The 16147-nt window shown below is 39.8% G+C and overlaps 1 protein-coding gene across 2 annotated transcripts in view; it reads left to right on the top strand.

Annotated features, from left to right (window-relative positions):
- Positions 1-12532, top strand: part of PAPOLA (poly(A) polymerase alpha) — a 44091-nt gene extending 31559 nt beyond the window's left edge. Inside the window, exons 14-22 of one of the 2 annotated variants that reach the window (XM_033140234.1) lie at positions 260-379; positions 1332-1441; positions 3194-3315; positions 4598-4740; positions 5386-5483; positions 6889-7109; positions 7635-7697; positions 9556-9633; positions 10291-12532. In XM_033140234.1, the coding sequence (XP_032996125.1) occupies positions 260-379; positions 1332-1441; positions 3194-3315; positions 4598-4740; positions 5386-5483; positions 6889-7109; positions 7635-7697; positions 9556-9633; positions 10291-10386 (1051 nt within the window). In that variant the 3' untranslated portion in view covers positions 10387-12532. Of the gene's footprint in view, positions 1-259; positions 380-1331; positions 1442-3193; positions 3316-4597; positions 4741-5382; positions 5484-6888; positions 7110-7634; positions 7698-9555; positions 9634-10290 lie in introns of both variants that reach the window. The other variant, XM_033140226.1, reaches the window with a different exon arrangement.
- The last annotated feature ends 3615 nt before the right edge of the window (positions 12533-16147 follow it).

Raw genomic sequence — 16147 nt, 5'->3', positions numbered from 1 at the left:
CCTACATCCTTTTTGCCACCTCCCACACTGTTTGAAGGGTTACCTCAACCTCCTTGAGTTGTGAATGGAACTCTGTTCATGGCATCTCTGGGTACTGACCCATAGCACACATAGTAAAAATTATTGCATTACATTTGTGCTTACCTTCCAGTTTTTGTGTGTGTTCCAGTACTAGTTGAATTGGAGCTTCTTTTTCTCAACTAGAAAACGAGTATCTTTATTTGCAGTATTCAGTATTAACAAGTTTATTTTTATTCAGGGTTGGCTTGGTAGAGTCAAAAATCCGTATTTTGGTTGGAAGCTTGGAGAAGAATGAATTCATCACACTGGCTCATGTAAATCCTCAGTCATTCCCGGCACCCAAGGAAAATCCTGACAAGTAAGGCTCCTTAATAAGACTGTTGGCAGAAACTTCTTACTGAAAGTGAAGGGGTGGGAATCAAGTTTACCTGTTAGTGTTGTCAGATGCTTTAACAAGATTTACACTTCTTTCTAATATAAAAACGTCATTCAGAAGAGGAACTCTCTTGTTCTTTGTCAATACATACAGGAAATAGAAACCAATAGAAAGATTGATGCTGAGTGTGTTAAACAATATGTTGTTTAAACTACCTCTACTGTGTTACAAGTGCTGGTTTAGATCCAGAAATGTACTAGCAGGAAAATATATATAACAGTTGTGCTGTTCCATGAACTGTTGCACAAGAGCTAGCGTGAAGACACTGGCCACATTTGCACATAATGGTAAACTAAACTTTCTAGGCCTTGTTTGCAGAAGGGCACCTCTGGATCTGCCTTACTGTTATAGATCAGGCACCAGACAGTCCCAGCTGAAAACTTGATTGTCGTCAAAACAGACAAATGCTGTTGTGTATCTACTTTTGGAGAGGTGTTGCTTGTTGCAAATTACTTAAGACCAAAAATCAGTGGTGCAGTTTATGCATCTGAAAGGTAAAAATAAATGTGGGGGTTTTTTTTTGCATCACATTGTAGAAAATCACACAAATGAGCTGGAATTCTAATGTGGATCTAGAACTCAGACTTGGCCTTCTATTGAAAGTGACATTTAGCAGATTCTCTTTTGTAAATCTGAATTAGATTATTAGATTATGATTTAAAGTGAAATATTCTTAAAACCATGATGTTTCTCAAGTTATTTAGGTTTTTTGTGACTGTTTTATAGCATCCAATATGAATTTTCTGTGGTTGGCTGCTGAAGAGTAGCAGTAATTAATTAATACTAGTTGGAAATGGTTGGTTACTGGAAGGTGTATTTTTAGAATTTTCTGCTGTTTTCATTTGTGATGGTGGTTTTTATTTTTATTTTGCAGGGAAGAGTTTCGTACAATGTGGGTGATTGGGTTAGTGTTTAAGAAAACTGAGAACTCTGAAAATCTGAGTGTTGATCTTACATATGACATTCAGTCTTTTACTGACACTGGTAAGCTTGACTCACTCGTGTAAATCGTTCTATCTCTAAAAATATGACAGCAAAGTCAATTGTGATTTGCCTTGGATCACAGATGTCCTTGCAGTTATTGACAACTGCTAGCAAAATATTTTCCTTCATAACAATTATTTCAACATTTGTTGGTATAAATAGTCTGATCCTGTGACCAGGGCCAGTGGTAACCATTGTAGCAAAGTTGGTCTCGCCCTGTGCTGCAACTTCCACAGTGGACCAGTTGTCTGTATCCCATCTGAATCATAACATGCAGAATAGTCACTTAGCAATATTAAAACTTGTTGGTTATCTGTGATCGTGATGGTGGTAGTTAGTGAGGGCTGAAAAGACAGAATGCTCTCCACTTTTTATAACATTGCAAAAAAGTGTTAACTTGCGAAGAAGCTTTTCTTTAAAAGATAGAAATGGAGAATTGTGAAGCAAAAAAAGACAATAAAGAGGCATCCTGGGTAGAAAGAGCTTTAAAGTTCAGGCTTCTCTTGAGAGAGATTCCACTTCTGAAGCATTGTTTATCATAGCAAGGCAGTACAGGAATTTCCATTCTTACGCTACACTGTGTTAAGGTTCACTGACACTGAACTTACTTCTTTCCAACTTCCATATTGCATTGAAGTTATAGGAAGGTGTCATGTTTTCATAGTGGAACACCTGTCTCTCATCTTGCTGTTAATACCAACTCCCACTTCCAGTGCCAGTTCACACTGCAAACATACGAATTCCCCAAAAGGAGTTTGCAGCTCCCCCACAGTCCTTATAGCTGCCAAACTAAGCCATGGTTTGTTCTTGGCTACAGCTTGTGGTTAGTGAGGAGAGATTGTAACCACAAGACCAAATTCAGACAACATGCCAAGCCAAACCTTGGCTTAGTGTGGCAGTAAAAAGGTCTGGCAGGGAGTAGCAAAGTGGCTAAGAGCAGCTCTTTGGGAATTTTCTTCTTTGCACTGCCTTGCTAAGTTGTTGGATCAGGCCCATAATTTTTGCAGGAAAAAAATGTGTTTATTTAAAGGCGTACATATGATTATTATGTTTCGCATAAAGCCCTAGTGAAATGCTGCTGCAGAGAATTTCAGATGATATTCAGAACCAGATTTTGGGGGGACCAGAGAGGGGGCTTAGAAAGAGTAGAGGGAGTTGCAATGTGTCCTGTGACTTGGTGGTGCTAAGAGAGGAAAAAAGATTTACAGGAGCAACCACATTGCTGGTAGCAGTGTTGAAGTTTAAAGAAGGCGAGAAGGAAGAGAGGCTTCATGCAACTTTTCTGCATAATTACTTACACAACCTTGGTTATTATCTCTGTACCCCCAGTTGTGATTGGGTAGGTGCAGCTTTTTGAGCCTGAACTATGAGCTGCAGCAAAACCCTGTTAACTTGCTAGCCATGTGAGGTCAGTCTGGGAAGGTGGATAACCCCGTCCCTTAGCGTCTGAGTAGTGTGACCCTGCCTACAGCCAAGAGGAGGTGCTATACAAGATGTAACAACTCTTTCCATCTGACACCTTGGGAGAAACTTCGAGGCAAAAATACTCATAATCACATAATGCCTTTTGAAAAGTTAGGAGAAAGGCATTTGGCATGATGATGCGACACTGCATATTCCTTTTTCTCAGGATTGAAGAAAGTACCATTTTTCATTCCAAAAGCAGAATTCTCAGGAATGCAAATTTCTTTCAGGGCAAGTAATGGGCTTTCTCCAAATGTAAAACATCTTAATGGTCTTCTCGTTATGTAGTTTATAGGCAAGCAATAAACAGCAAGATGTTTGAGATGGATATGAAAATTGCTGCAATGCATGTTAAAAGGAAGCAACTTCATCAATTGCTACCTAGTCATGTGCTTCAGAAAAAGAAAAAGGTAAAGCTTCAAATGAACTGGCAAATATATGTGTGTATACTCTTAATACAAGCATATTCTAGCATCCCAGATTTCTGATGATACTAACTTGTCATAAAATATTTGTAGTCATAATTACAGGATGCCCAAATTCTCTGTAGGCAACCTACCCTTCTTGTCTTCTCTGACATGATTCTGGGATTATCTTTGACTTGTAGTTTGGGTGGTAACTGCTCAGAATTCCTGAAGCATTTCAAGTTAGTGAAACTTGCTCATTTTTTAACAGTGGGTAAGGTGTGGGTTAAACCACAGAGCCTAGGGCTTGCTGATCAGAAGGTTGGCGGTTCGAATCCCCACGACGGGGTGAGCTCCCGTTGTTCGGTCCCAGCTCCTGCCCACCTAGCAGTTTGAAAGCATGTCAAAGTGCAAGTAGATAAATAGGTACTGCTCCGGCGGGAAGGTAAATGGCATTTCCGTGTGCTGCTCTGGTTCGCCAAAGCGGCTTTGTCATGCTGGCCACATGACCTGGAGGCTGTATGCCGGCTCCCTCGGCCAGTAACGTGAGATGAGCGCCGCAACCCCAGAGTCGGATACGACTGGACCTAATGGTCAGGGGTCCCTTTTTAAGTACCAGCTCATCTGGAATACCCTTTCACATAAAGTCCAGTGATGGGCATTGCATAAGAAAAGACAAAGAGGAGGGATCACTGACCTACTGCAAAGTTAGGTGTACAGAAGCATCTATGTCCCTGTTCAAATGTTGCTTATGAAGCAATCTCAACTTTGTAATAAGACACTCAGTCTTTTCTGCTCCTCATAGTGATAAGAAAGCAGCATCTGATCGATCCAGTTTGTGCAATGTTGCTTACTTTTTGACCCCCCCCAAAAAAGGTCAGTTTTAGGAAATAATGGGGAATTTTCTGATGTGGTGTCAGTTAGAGATGCCTCACTCAAGCACAATACAGCCCACATCAGGCATTACTCTTCTCAGTGAGCAGAGGGATTTGCACATGTACAAAGCTTCCGTGTTGATATATAGGAGAGAGTGAATTAAAGATAACCGGCATGGCATGAGCGGACTTCTCTTTCTCTGTCACCCATCCCCTTCTCAAATCTGCCCTGGAGGATCTCCCACTTCCAGGGCAGATTTTGGGGGTGGGGGGTGGGATTCCTGTTGCACCATCGTAAGTCTGTCCTGCTGACAGGTGGCCACATAGGATGTCACTAACTTTCTGCCAAATCACAGTAGAGTTTCTTACTGCTCCTGAATAGCATTTGTGATTTATGGTCTCACCGATTTCAGCATTCGACAGAAGGGGTCAAGTTGACAGCGCTGAACGACAGCAGCCTAGACTTATCTATGGATAGTGATAACAGCACATCTGTGCCTTCTCCTACTAGTGCTATGAAGACAAGTCCATTGAACAGTTCTGGAAGCTCTCAGGGGTAAGAATTCAGCTATCTGATGACAACATTCTCTAAACCACATATTTATCTCAAAGTAAAAGGAAACAAATGCTTGCTGGGTTTGTTTTTCTTCTTTGTCTCGGCACATTTCCACATAGGGGTTCTGCACCTATGTAGAGCATCCATCCCTACTTTCTAGGTGTATTAATTAAGCATCATTGCTCCTTCTTCCCATGCTACTGTTTCAGCCATCACAAGCATAGTACTTTTACAAGAACTTCCTGGTGCTAGAGTAGTATTTTATTCAGACAAAAGCAAGCATTATTTCTCCCTGTTATGTTTTGTCTTCTATCATTGATGGACAGTCTCTTCTAACACTGTGTGCAGAATTGCCAATGAGGGCGTTTCACCATGTTGATCCTTTCTGATGGATTGAAACGTATATGCTGATAATTGTGATTTGAGCACGTACAGATTGTGGCCCACCAAGCTGAATGCAGCCCCTCAGCCATGTATTCTGGCTTGCCAGGTTCAGCTACCCTGTTTGTACACCCCTAGGGAGATAGTAAATCCAGGAGGCTTATCAAGTGCTGGTGAACTATTTGACTTGGTGAGTTGCAAGTTGTGTAGGCTTACTTTAATTCATGAATATGTTGTGCTTTTTCAAAAAAAATATTTTAGCAGAAGCAGTCCTCCTCCAGCTGTGACGGCAGCATCTGTGACCAACATACAGGCTTCTGAAGTCACTGTGCCACAAACAAATTCCAGTGAAAGCTCAGGGGGTAGGAACATAATAATTTTATGCAAATACTACCTTTCTAAGTTGTTTGTCCATTAAGTCATTTTTTTCTCTCTTTAAAATTGTTGGTGATTTGCCACTTGGCAGAAACTTACTTGTAGTACAAATATTGTCATATACTTTGCAACTTGTATTGTGAAATTACATGCTGATAAAGCAGCCAAAATGCAAACAGCAGAATTACTTTTGGAAATTCAGAATCTTTTAAAATGGTATTTGTGCTCTTCACAATATGGTTATACAATGATCGCACTGCAGCTAAGTGGCATTGTTCCTCTGACATAATCAGAGTTATTTTCCAGCTTTATTGTCCTTGTCCCCCACCCCTAAAATAGTTTGGCAGTATGGAAACAGAAAATATGAACCTGCCCTAGAGTGTGCATGTAATAAAACATGTGAATAATAATCCATTATTTAACCAGCTGTCCAGTGCTGGTCAGTATCTTAATGCTAGGGAATGTGATGCAATGGTTGTCTTTCCTCTAGACAGTAACATAAGCAAAGTTACTCTTTTGATAATGTCAGGTCGTCAATATTTGGAATTCTCTGGCATGGCATTGAGAGCTCTGCCAAGGAGCCCCAGATCTGAAACTCAGCATAAATACTGTGAATTATAAATTTGATGTATTGCATGCCTTCAGATGGCAGTATTTCCTGCTGTGGAGCTCTGAGCACTGAAAGACAAAACTCATGACCATTGAGCCTTCAGTCATTGCTTAAAGCTCAGTAACAAGGCTTAGAACCTTTTTTTTTAATGCAATACCAGATTTCCCAAGGGCAAGATTAAGTACTGAAACCCATGTTTTGTAGTATGATGTATTATTACATAAATGCTTGATTCCTCCACCCCACCAAGTAGCCATTTAATGTTCATGTTGAATGCAGTTTGACCTTGAAAACTGAAATGTCTTTGAGCAGAGCTGTACATATGTTGTGATTCTGTGGGAGTGCAAAAGAAGTATAAAATGTTGATTCCTGAGAAACTGGACTCTGTTTCATTTTTAAAGAGAGCTGGTAGCCTTTTGAGACATAAAGATATGTTTTAAAGTGTGTGAGCAATGCTTGTTGAAATATCAGGTGCCAGAGAGGTGTGTTGAATAAGTTCATCAGTGATTGAGGGTGGCCCATAGCCACATGATTTGGAAAGCTGGAATAAATTGTATAAAATAGCAATTTGGGTAACAGATAACAAACAATATGAAAACTATGGAGATTTGCACAATTGGATAAAATTATCCAGGCCACAAAATTCCTCAGTGTAGGTCTTAGATTGCTTAGGCACCAAACTCTTGATTGATTTATTTTTAGTTCTAAATGTACAGCCCTGCTCATGGGATTACATGCTGAATATTTGATTTCATGGTAATCATTACAATGTATTTCCCAAGGTTCTTCAAGTGAAAGCATTCCTCAAACTGCCACACAGCCAGCCATCTCTCCACCACCAAAGCCTACCATCTCTAGAGTAGTTTCTTCAACCCGTCTTGTCAACCAACCACAGAGACCTTCAGGAAACACCGCAACGAAAGTAACTAGCCCTGTAGCAGGTGTGAAGAGGACATCATCCCCTCATAAAGAAGAGTCTCCCAAAAAAATAAAGACTGAAGAGGTAATTTTATTTACTATTGATTTTGAGTTTTTTGTGTATGCTGCCAAGAAGTGGTACAAGAACTATAGGATTAATTCCTCAGTGCTGGGAGCAGCGTTTTTAATAGGTGGTGAATTCAGGTGAATTCATTGGTTGCCTATGACAGCCAATGAGATTTCTGTGAACAATTCAATACAAGTGAAAATAACATAGCAATTAACATGCAATGCAAGCAAAACACAGTTCAGCCTTCTCACTACAAGTTGCTTTTTCCAGCTATTTTAGACATCCTGTGGAAGATTCCTAGGTGATTCCAGAGTTAGCAGGGTTAGTGAGAGGGGTGTATGCGTTATCTGCACACAACGTGTTGGGAGAATCCACATCCTTGTGCCTTGGGAGAGGCTTCTCAGGAGGAGGGGACAGGAACGTTGCCTCCCATTCATCCTCTTCAGTTGACATTCCTCTAATTCCAACCATGTAGGTTAGTCTTGCATCATGGCCTGCTGTCCTTTTTAAGATGTTAATTTTTGTTCTGTTTTGTGACAGGAGGAAGTGAATGAAGATGCTAGCTGTCTTGATACGAGTGATCACGATAAAACAGAAACTAAGGTAAACTTCTCATACAACTGTAGTACAGTGGTACCTTGGTTTACAAACTTAATATGTTCCGGAAGTCTGTTCTTAAACCAAAGCGTTCTTCAACCAAGGCGTGCTTTCCCATAGCAGCAAGTGGACTCAAATTACACTCAGCAGGAAGCGGAACATTTTCTGCTTCCAAGGCAAAGTTCACAAACCAAGACACCTACTTCCAGGTTTGCAGCGTTCTTAATCCAAGTTTTTCATAAACTAAGCTGTTCTTAAACCAAGGTACCACTGTACTCTGATTCCCCCAGCTTCTGAAACATGATGCTTGTGTATTCAAGTTTTTGGGTTACTTTGTTTTCTTGTGCCTCGTGGAGATACTTCGCATAATGCAGAGAGCCATAAGTGAGAAAAAAGATTGGTTTGGGAGCAAAAAAAACAGGCTTGAAATTGCATTGGTAAATCCATGCTTACTTTGAAAACAGCAGCTAAAAATTAGCATTTTCCATTTCTGACAGCTTCAGCATATTAAGAACAAAAGATACCTGCTAGATGAGGTCAAAGATCCATCCAGTCCGCTATAGCTAATCAAATGCAACAACAGAATTACAATTCATCGATCACTTAAGTGGCATCACTTCTAGGTTAAATTGAGACAAAAGATTTTTATCACATTACATGTGTTAATTAGCTGACCAATGCAATGGTTCCTGTGCTATCTCTGACTGTTTCTTGCAAATGGTTCCCTGCCCCCTCCAGGTATTAATACAGTCATCTCAGCAATTATCACCAATCTTATGCTGTTAAAGGTGTGCCTGTTTAATATAAATTTAAGCTGTAATTATTTTTGTCATCCCAACTCCCACCATACAATTTTCTTCTTTATATACCTGCCAACTTAAGATTTCACTTCATGCATCTGTCAACGTGAAATCTTGTGCCATGATAAATTTGTTGGTCGTTAAGATGCAACGAGACTCTTTTGATTGTTTGGAGCACCCATGTTGTGTAGATACTGACATTTTACTGCTGAATATTTGCCTGTTGTTTTGCACTTGGCCAGCAATAGATTGCTGAACCTAACCCTGGAAGACCTCTAAGAGGCAGGAGTTTACAGTACTTACCCCCATAATGCTTAAAATAGGTGGTATGGAAAATCTCAGGAATAGTGTGTAACTATTTCTATCCTCCTTGGCATTAATAGCTCATATTACAAACTTAATTCGTTCCGGAGGTCCGTTCTTAACCTGAAACCGTTCTTAACCTGCGCTACCACTTCAGCTAATGGGGTCTCCCGCTGCCAGCGCACAATTTCTGTTCTGATCCTGGGGCAAAGTTCTTAACTCTGGTTTAACGGAGTCTGTAACCCGAAGTGTTTGTAACCCGAGATACCACTGCATTGCCCTTTTTCAAAGGCACCATCCTCCCCACACACAATGCCAGGGAATATGAGAAAATCACTGTTTCCCCCTTCGCCCTGCAGATTAAACAGGGTGAAATAGCAGTGTATAAACAGGACACGGAGTAAAATACGTTACCACAGCAGTAAGTGGTAAACTTAGATTTGAGCATGCTCTGCATTTTAAGTGAATAATAATAGAATCGTAAGAGTTGGAAGGTACCCCTAGGGTCATGTAGTCCAACCACCTGCCATGCAGGAATCTGAAATAAAAAAGCCATGATAGATGGCCCTCCAACTTCTGCTTAAAAGCCTCTAATGAAGGAGAGCAACTTGTGGAAGATGCTGCGCCAACACTGTTATTATTATACTGTGTGATAATTAAGCTTGTGTGCTACCAGCTGTGCTACAGCATCAACTCTTCAATGCCTGGTGCTGAAGTTAGGTTGGATCCAGCTCATACCATTTTTGTTTCTGCCTTTTCAGGAAGCACTTGATACAGATTCAGAGATGGCCTCTCAACCCGAAACCCTTCAGACAACAGTATCACTGCAAGCTCCTCAGGTACTCAAGTTTCGTTTCATAGTAATAAATCGCACAAGGCATCAATAACTCTATGATAGGTAGAGTTTTGGGGATACTACAAGTGGTCCAGAGACCTGTTCCACACAGCCACGGACGAGAAGCTGTTGTTTGCTATCCTCCTGGATAGCTCAGTTGGTAGAGCACGAGACTCTTAATCTCAGGGTCATGAGTTCAAGCAGAAGATTCCTGTGTTGCAGGGGATTTGACTAGGTGACCCTCATGGTCTCTTCCAACCCTACAGCTCTATGACTCCACCTGCAAGCATTCATGCATTCCCCATAGCATGTCAGTTGACGTCCCATGCCTTTGTAGACATCCTAGCAGAAGGGTAGATCGACTGCATTTCTCATTGTGCCAGGATCCCCTGCCAACCCAAATGGCAAAGAGAGGAAGGGTGAAGGACCACGAGTTTAGGACCCAGACATTGACTTATGTAAATTTTATGTAATCCTCCTTATTTTTATTACCTACAAGGCCAAAATAAAGAGGTTGGGTATATTGCGTGACTGAAACCATTATGGTAGTGGGAGAATTTAATAATGCAACACACTTGGCATTGTTGGACATGTTCCTAATTCCATTTGTGCTTGAAATTATGAGTCCTAACACTTTTTTCTCACTTTTCCACTCCATCAGAAAATGCCCAGTACAGACCTTTCAGATATTCCTGCTCTCCCTGCAAACCCTATTCCGGTTATCAAAAATTCAATAAAACTAAGATTGAATCGATAAAACCAACCTCAGGGGTCCATAAACAGTATCTGCCAATTCAACCTATTGTCTTCTAAATGCTGAAATGGAGAACAGAGAGTGCAAGACGAGAAAGTGAACACAGATGGATTTAGGTGTGTTTTCTGCACTTCCCTTGCTGGGCTATAATCACTTGATCTGGAAGTCCAGGTTAGTATGTGAAGTCAGGAGTACTATTAAATGTGTTAGCAACAGTTACATTGAATACTTCAAAGGATTACTGCCTTTCAAAAGGAATGGGAATACTATTTCTAGCCATATTTGACACCAATTGGATTTATGTTGTTGCATTGTTTGGAACACACACACACACACACACAAAAATAGAGCTTAAACTGGCAAAAGAATCCCTTAAAATGCACTTTTATGTACTTTTTTATTGAAATATGACTAATTTTAGCGTTTCAGCTTGATAGTTTTTTTTATTTTTTATTGAAGATATTCTTCAATATCTGCAACCTTCAAATTAGAGAATGATCTGATACATTGTGTACTGAAGTATGCGCTGTATCTAGCTCTGTTTACCCAGAGTAAAACTTTAAAAGAAAATGTCAAATTTTGAGGTTATAAGTTTGAGAAAACAAGTACTGGGTATTTGGTGGGGCTTGATTAAGAAGTGGTCTATTTTTTATTTGTAGGATTATTTTATGGTGCATACAAATCAGCTATCAAAAAGCAAATAATTTTTCATTCAGCTAATCAGATCCCCTCCTATTCCCTTCCTGTACCTGTCATCATATTTCTTAGGGGGTGGGGGGGAGAAAAGCTTTTGCATTTAACTTGTGTTTCAGTTTGTATGCATAAATTTGGACTAATGTCATCCATCAAATGCTGGTATTTCTTTTAACTGGTCGTGATGGTAGTTACAAAAGCTCTATAACTCTGTGGCCCTTCAGGCACGAGTGCCACATCCCCGTCCCCCCCGCCCCATGACTGAAATGGAGTAAATAAAGTGTGCCTGTGACGTATTTAACTCTGTCTTGATGGCCTTTTCATCACTAAATATAAGAGTTTTGTACACTCCATAAAAGTCTTGTCTGCATTACAAACATCTCAAATTTTAAATATATATATATATGTGAAGGCAGATCTTTCTTACCTATAGGATTTTAAGTTTATTTTATTTTTAGATAGTTCACCTGAAAGCAGTTTTTACATTCTGAGCGTTTTCTTTTAAATCACAATTCTAGCAGGCACTTGAAAACCTGATAAGCTCTCCTTGCCCAGTTGTCTTCGTTTTGTTCTGTAGAGCTATAAAAATGACTAGCAGCAACTTTGTTTAAAAAGGTATGAAAATCTCACGTGACTTAAGCAAGCAGAAAGTGAGGAATGCCAGTGATTATCAGATGGAGATAACAAGCTATATATAACTTTTGATTCAATCAAAATTAAGTGGGGATGGTTAAATTGCTCTTCCCATATTTTCTGATCAGCATGTTTAATGACTTCCTTCCCTGCATTGTGCTCAATCCTCCTACATGTGCATTTCCATGTTAAAGTAAAATTACTTGCTCTTCCCCTTCCCCCCCCCATAAGTTAATTTTCCAAAGCCAAGAGATTGCATCTTATTCTCCCGACCTCCCCAGTTGTGCAGTAACCAATATTTTATTTTCTGCCCTTTTGTCTACGATGCCTAGTATACAAAATACTTGCCCTCGCCCTGTACAGCCTCCTGTGACCCAACCTTCGCTCCCGTAATATTACCTTGCACCCTCCCTCTCCCCTGGGACCCAGTCCAAAAGGTTTAACTAACAGTTGAAGTGTACAAACTGTCTGTGTATTTTGTGTAGCTATGGAGTTTAGATCGAACTTGCCAGGCACAAATTTAGTCTCGTTTTTGTTTACACATGAGGAATTTTTTTTTTTCATTTTATTAAACGTTTCATGTATCTGCACCCAAGTTTTGCCAAGCTGGGAACTTGGAATCTTTTCTGTATAGTGACTTTTTAATTCTAGTTTTCATAACCTGGAGATCAGACTGTTGCTTTCGCATGATGTACGTAGGTGTCTCATGACTGGAGTTGCTTTGTTTTATAGTATCTGTACTCCTTGTATTTTTCAAGAGCTATTTTGTAAACAGATGATGTATTTCTCCATGGAAAACAATAAAAAAAACAGCACAATCCCACCGTGGCTTGGTTTCTTTCGAAACGTGTAAAATAGTGGTGTCTCAAAATGGTAAAATTGACTTAATTGTCTCTTGCTAGTTGGAAAACTATGTGAAAAGAACGATGCCGAGAAAAGTATTCAGTAAATAGAAGCCAGTTTTAAAACCATCAATTAACAGTGTGCTCAGTTTGAGTCTGTTTAAAAGGGGGGGGGGAGTAAATTGCTATTTTCCGGCCTACTTTGTTTTTCAAAAGACAAACAATAGGGTACTTATTACATATTATCACATAGTGTCCAACTTAACCTTGCATGGTAGAGTAGGGGGGAAGCACATGAATACAAACAATTGAAAGGGGGGGATTTAATTTTAAGCTTGAAGAAGCTTTCTTCTTTTTTTGTATTTGAACCAATCAGTAATGTTAAGTACGTATCTCTGTGGGAGAAGCATTGTTAATTGCTTTATTACCAGCAGATGGCAGTGTTTTCTTTGGTTTCAGTGGTTTAAAACTCAAAGTGATAACAAAGAACTGCTACAAACAGTGCCTCACTTAACTTAAATTGCCCATTGGCCTCTAGGCCAGAATAAAACAGGTGATCTCTCTCTCTCTTTTAAAAATTGTTGTGCAATCACTTTAAGTAACAAGCTGTGTTAATGTAAGCCTCAAACAGTATTTCATTGAAATATCCCATCAACTATATGGTTGCACCTGAAATTAGCGGGCCATTCTTGGGTCAGTTTATAAAAGCTGCACAGAACCCAGTTGCCCTCCTTTGTGCAGCATCAGAAGCTACACGAGAGTGTCTCTGAAAGCTGGGTGAATGGGAGTTGAGATCGCCTTGAGAAACCTATGAACACAGTTGCAAAAGAAAGCACCACCTGTAGTTTGTATCTGATTCAATTTTGATTATAAATATATTTATGTAGGGGAACTACCAAGTTCCAGTGCATTTTCATTTACTTCTGACTAGTACCATTTGCACATCCCATCTTTTACACTGGGTGTATATATTTTAAAACACATACCTCTCTTTAAGTGTGCATTTGGAGAGTTTATATGTGTAAAAATCTCCAAAAACTGAATCACCTTGCAGCATGCTTCTTTCTTGGCTTTCTTACCAAATCAGGCAAATTATTCAAAGATTTAAAGTCACTCTGTTCTTCCTGTTATAGAATACCTCCTCTATTAACAATTATTTTAGTTTTGCTTTAATCATCTTTAAAGCATTAGTTTGGTATTCAGCAGAAACAACATTATCACAAGTTTGTTGATTGAAGCAGATGCAATTTGAGAAGGTTCAAACTAGTATTTGAAATCTATACGCATCAAACATCTGTCACTATCATCACCAAAAGAATAGTGCCAACTTTGATATCAAACTTCAGAGTCTATGCCTTGTTATAAAAAGATAACACAGTGAACCACTGCTGGATGTCCCATCTGTTTTGGTTGATATTTAAACCCTTAATGACTTTTAAATGAAGTTTAGGCATGTCAGTTTGTTGATACTAAATTCCGCCATGTTTGGTGCTCACACTTAGATGAAGGTTAGGTCGTGGCAGAGCTGGCTGCTTTCCTTTTTCTATCCGTGCATCATATTATCCAAGTATTCGATACTACAGGGAAATGATTTTAATTTCCTTTTAAGTACATTAGGAATTCCCTGTCTTGTTTCAATAAATATATAACAAAATGAACTTTAAAGGCAAAGTGAGAAGAAGCTGGATTCAAGTAAAATTGTTTTGTGATGGATGCAAAAGCTGCGCATTAATTAGTCTGTGGAGACATAACATCTAGCAAATTGCTGTTTAAAAAAATGAAAGAACTTGTACCGGGAGAAGAGGTTTTTAGCTATAATTAGGAAAGTGAAAAATTAAGGAATGGTAAAGATGTGGAACTTTACACCAAGTACACCTTGCAAATAGATATTAAAGGGCTGGTGGAAGGGGAGAGGTCAAAAGACTATTCCGGACTATTGGAGAAGACACTTGGAAACAGCTTTAAAAAATACCTTTTGTTGTTTTTTTCATAGGAGATCTATAAGGGTTAACCCCCCCCCAAAAAAAAAACCTTTTGAGAAACTCAGGCTAGCTTTCCAATTCAAGAAGCAGATTTAAATTGTTGCGTTTCTAAATACATTTGCAAATTACATCAGTGGCAGCCACCTTGAAGGCATCCTGCCTTCTGCATAAGAGAAGGACTTCCTTCTGACAGAGTGCATACTCTTGAGATGTGCAACATCTAAAACAAAAACATTTTTCGTCTTGACTGATTTATATTGTGGGGGGAATTTTGCTCGTTTTTGAAAACGCCTGCAGCCAAAAATCCCTCCAAGTAGCTAATGGGTTTAAATCAGGGGTGGTTAACCTGTGACTCACCAGATGATTTGAGCTACAAGGGGACTGATGGGAGTTGGGAGTCCAGCAACAGGGAGGGCCACCCCTGATTTGAAAGAACAGGGATATAGCTCAGTCCAGGAGAGCATGGGACTGTTAAATTAATCTCAGGGTTGCAGGTTCGAGACCACATTGGGCGAAAGATTCCTGGGTATTACATTTGTAGTGCTTGTTTCGACAGCGCATATACTAAAAATTGGAACAATTCGGAGAAGATTAGCATTTATTAAATTTCTTTACTGCCCTTCATCTGTAGATCTTAGGGTGGTTCACAGCATAAGAATAAAAAATAAAAACACAAAATGCACAATAAAAATGGTCAAAACAAATCAATAAGCCTCTGCACCCCTCCCAGAAACACATTTTAAAGGGTATAGAATATTAAATCAGCCAAAGACCTGATTGAAGAGGAACATTTTTGCCTGGCGCCTAAAGATGTATAATGAAGGTGCCAGCTGAACCTCATTGGAGAGAGCATTTCACAAATGGGGAGCCACTGCAGAAAAGGCCCTTTCTTGTGTTGCCACTCTCTGGACCTCTCGTGGAGGAGGCATGTGAAGAAGGCCCTTAGAAGATGATCACAAGAGATCTGGTAAGTTCATATGGGGAGAGGCAGTCCTTGAAGTATTGCAGCCCTGAGCTGTTTGTTTAAGGCTTTATAGATCAAAACCAGCACTTTGAATTGGGCAGCCAATGCAGTGCATCTCCAGCCAGCATGCCCAATGGTCAGGGTTGATGGGAGTCTACAACATCTGGAAATGAACAGGTCCCTCACCACTGAAGTAAGTCGTGAATTTTCAAAGATGCATATGCCAGGGCATTGTAATACATACTTACATTTTTGCTACCTTTTACGAAGTTCTTCTTTGGATGTTCCTGACATACCAGTCTTTCCCAAGTTTCTGCTAAAGAAGAAAAGAGATCAAGCAATGAAGATTCAGTCTGTTGCCATTAACTCTTTGGAACCTCATTTCCCTCCTTAACAGTTTACATATTTGCTGGCATTTGCAACTGTAGGTTTGTCCTCAGCAACATACGGCGACTACAGAAGGTGGGTTTTTATTTATGGCGAGGCGCTCTGAGGTCCAGTATCTGCCTTTCCCCAGCTTCTTCCCGTATCTTCCTGTCCCAAAATCTATAAACGCCTGGTTCTGTACACAGCTGAATATGTATGAGTCTATATTTAAACAACTTTGTATATGTTTTACTGATAAAACTAGGTGGCAAAATATGGACAAC

The sequence above is a fragment of the Lacerta agilis genome, chromosome 1, assembly GCF_009819535.1.
Source record: "Lacerta agilis isolate rLacAgi1 chromosome 1, rLacAgi1.pri, whole genome shotgun sequence".
Classification (NCBI taxonomy): Eukaryota; Metazoa; Chordata; class Lepidosauria; order Squamata; family Lacertidae; genus Lacerta; species Lacerta agilis.
This window is presented reverse-complemented; position numbering and strand designations above follow the sequence as displayed.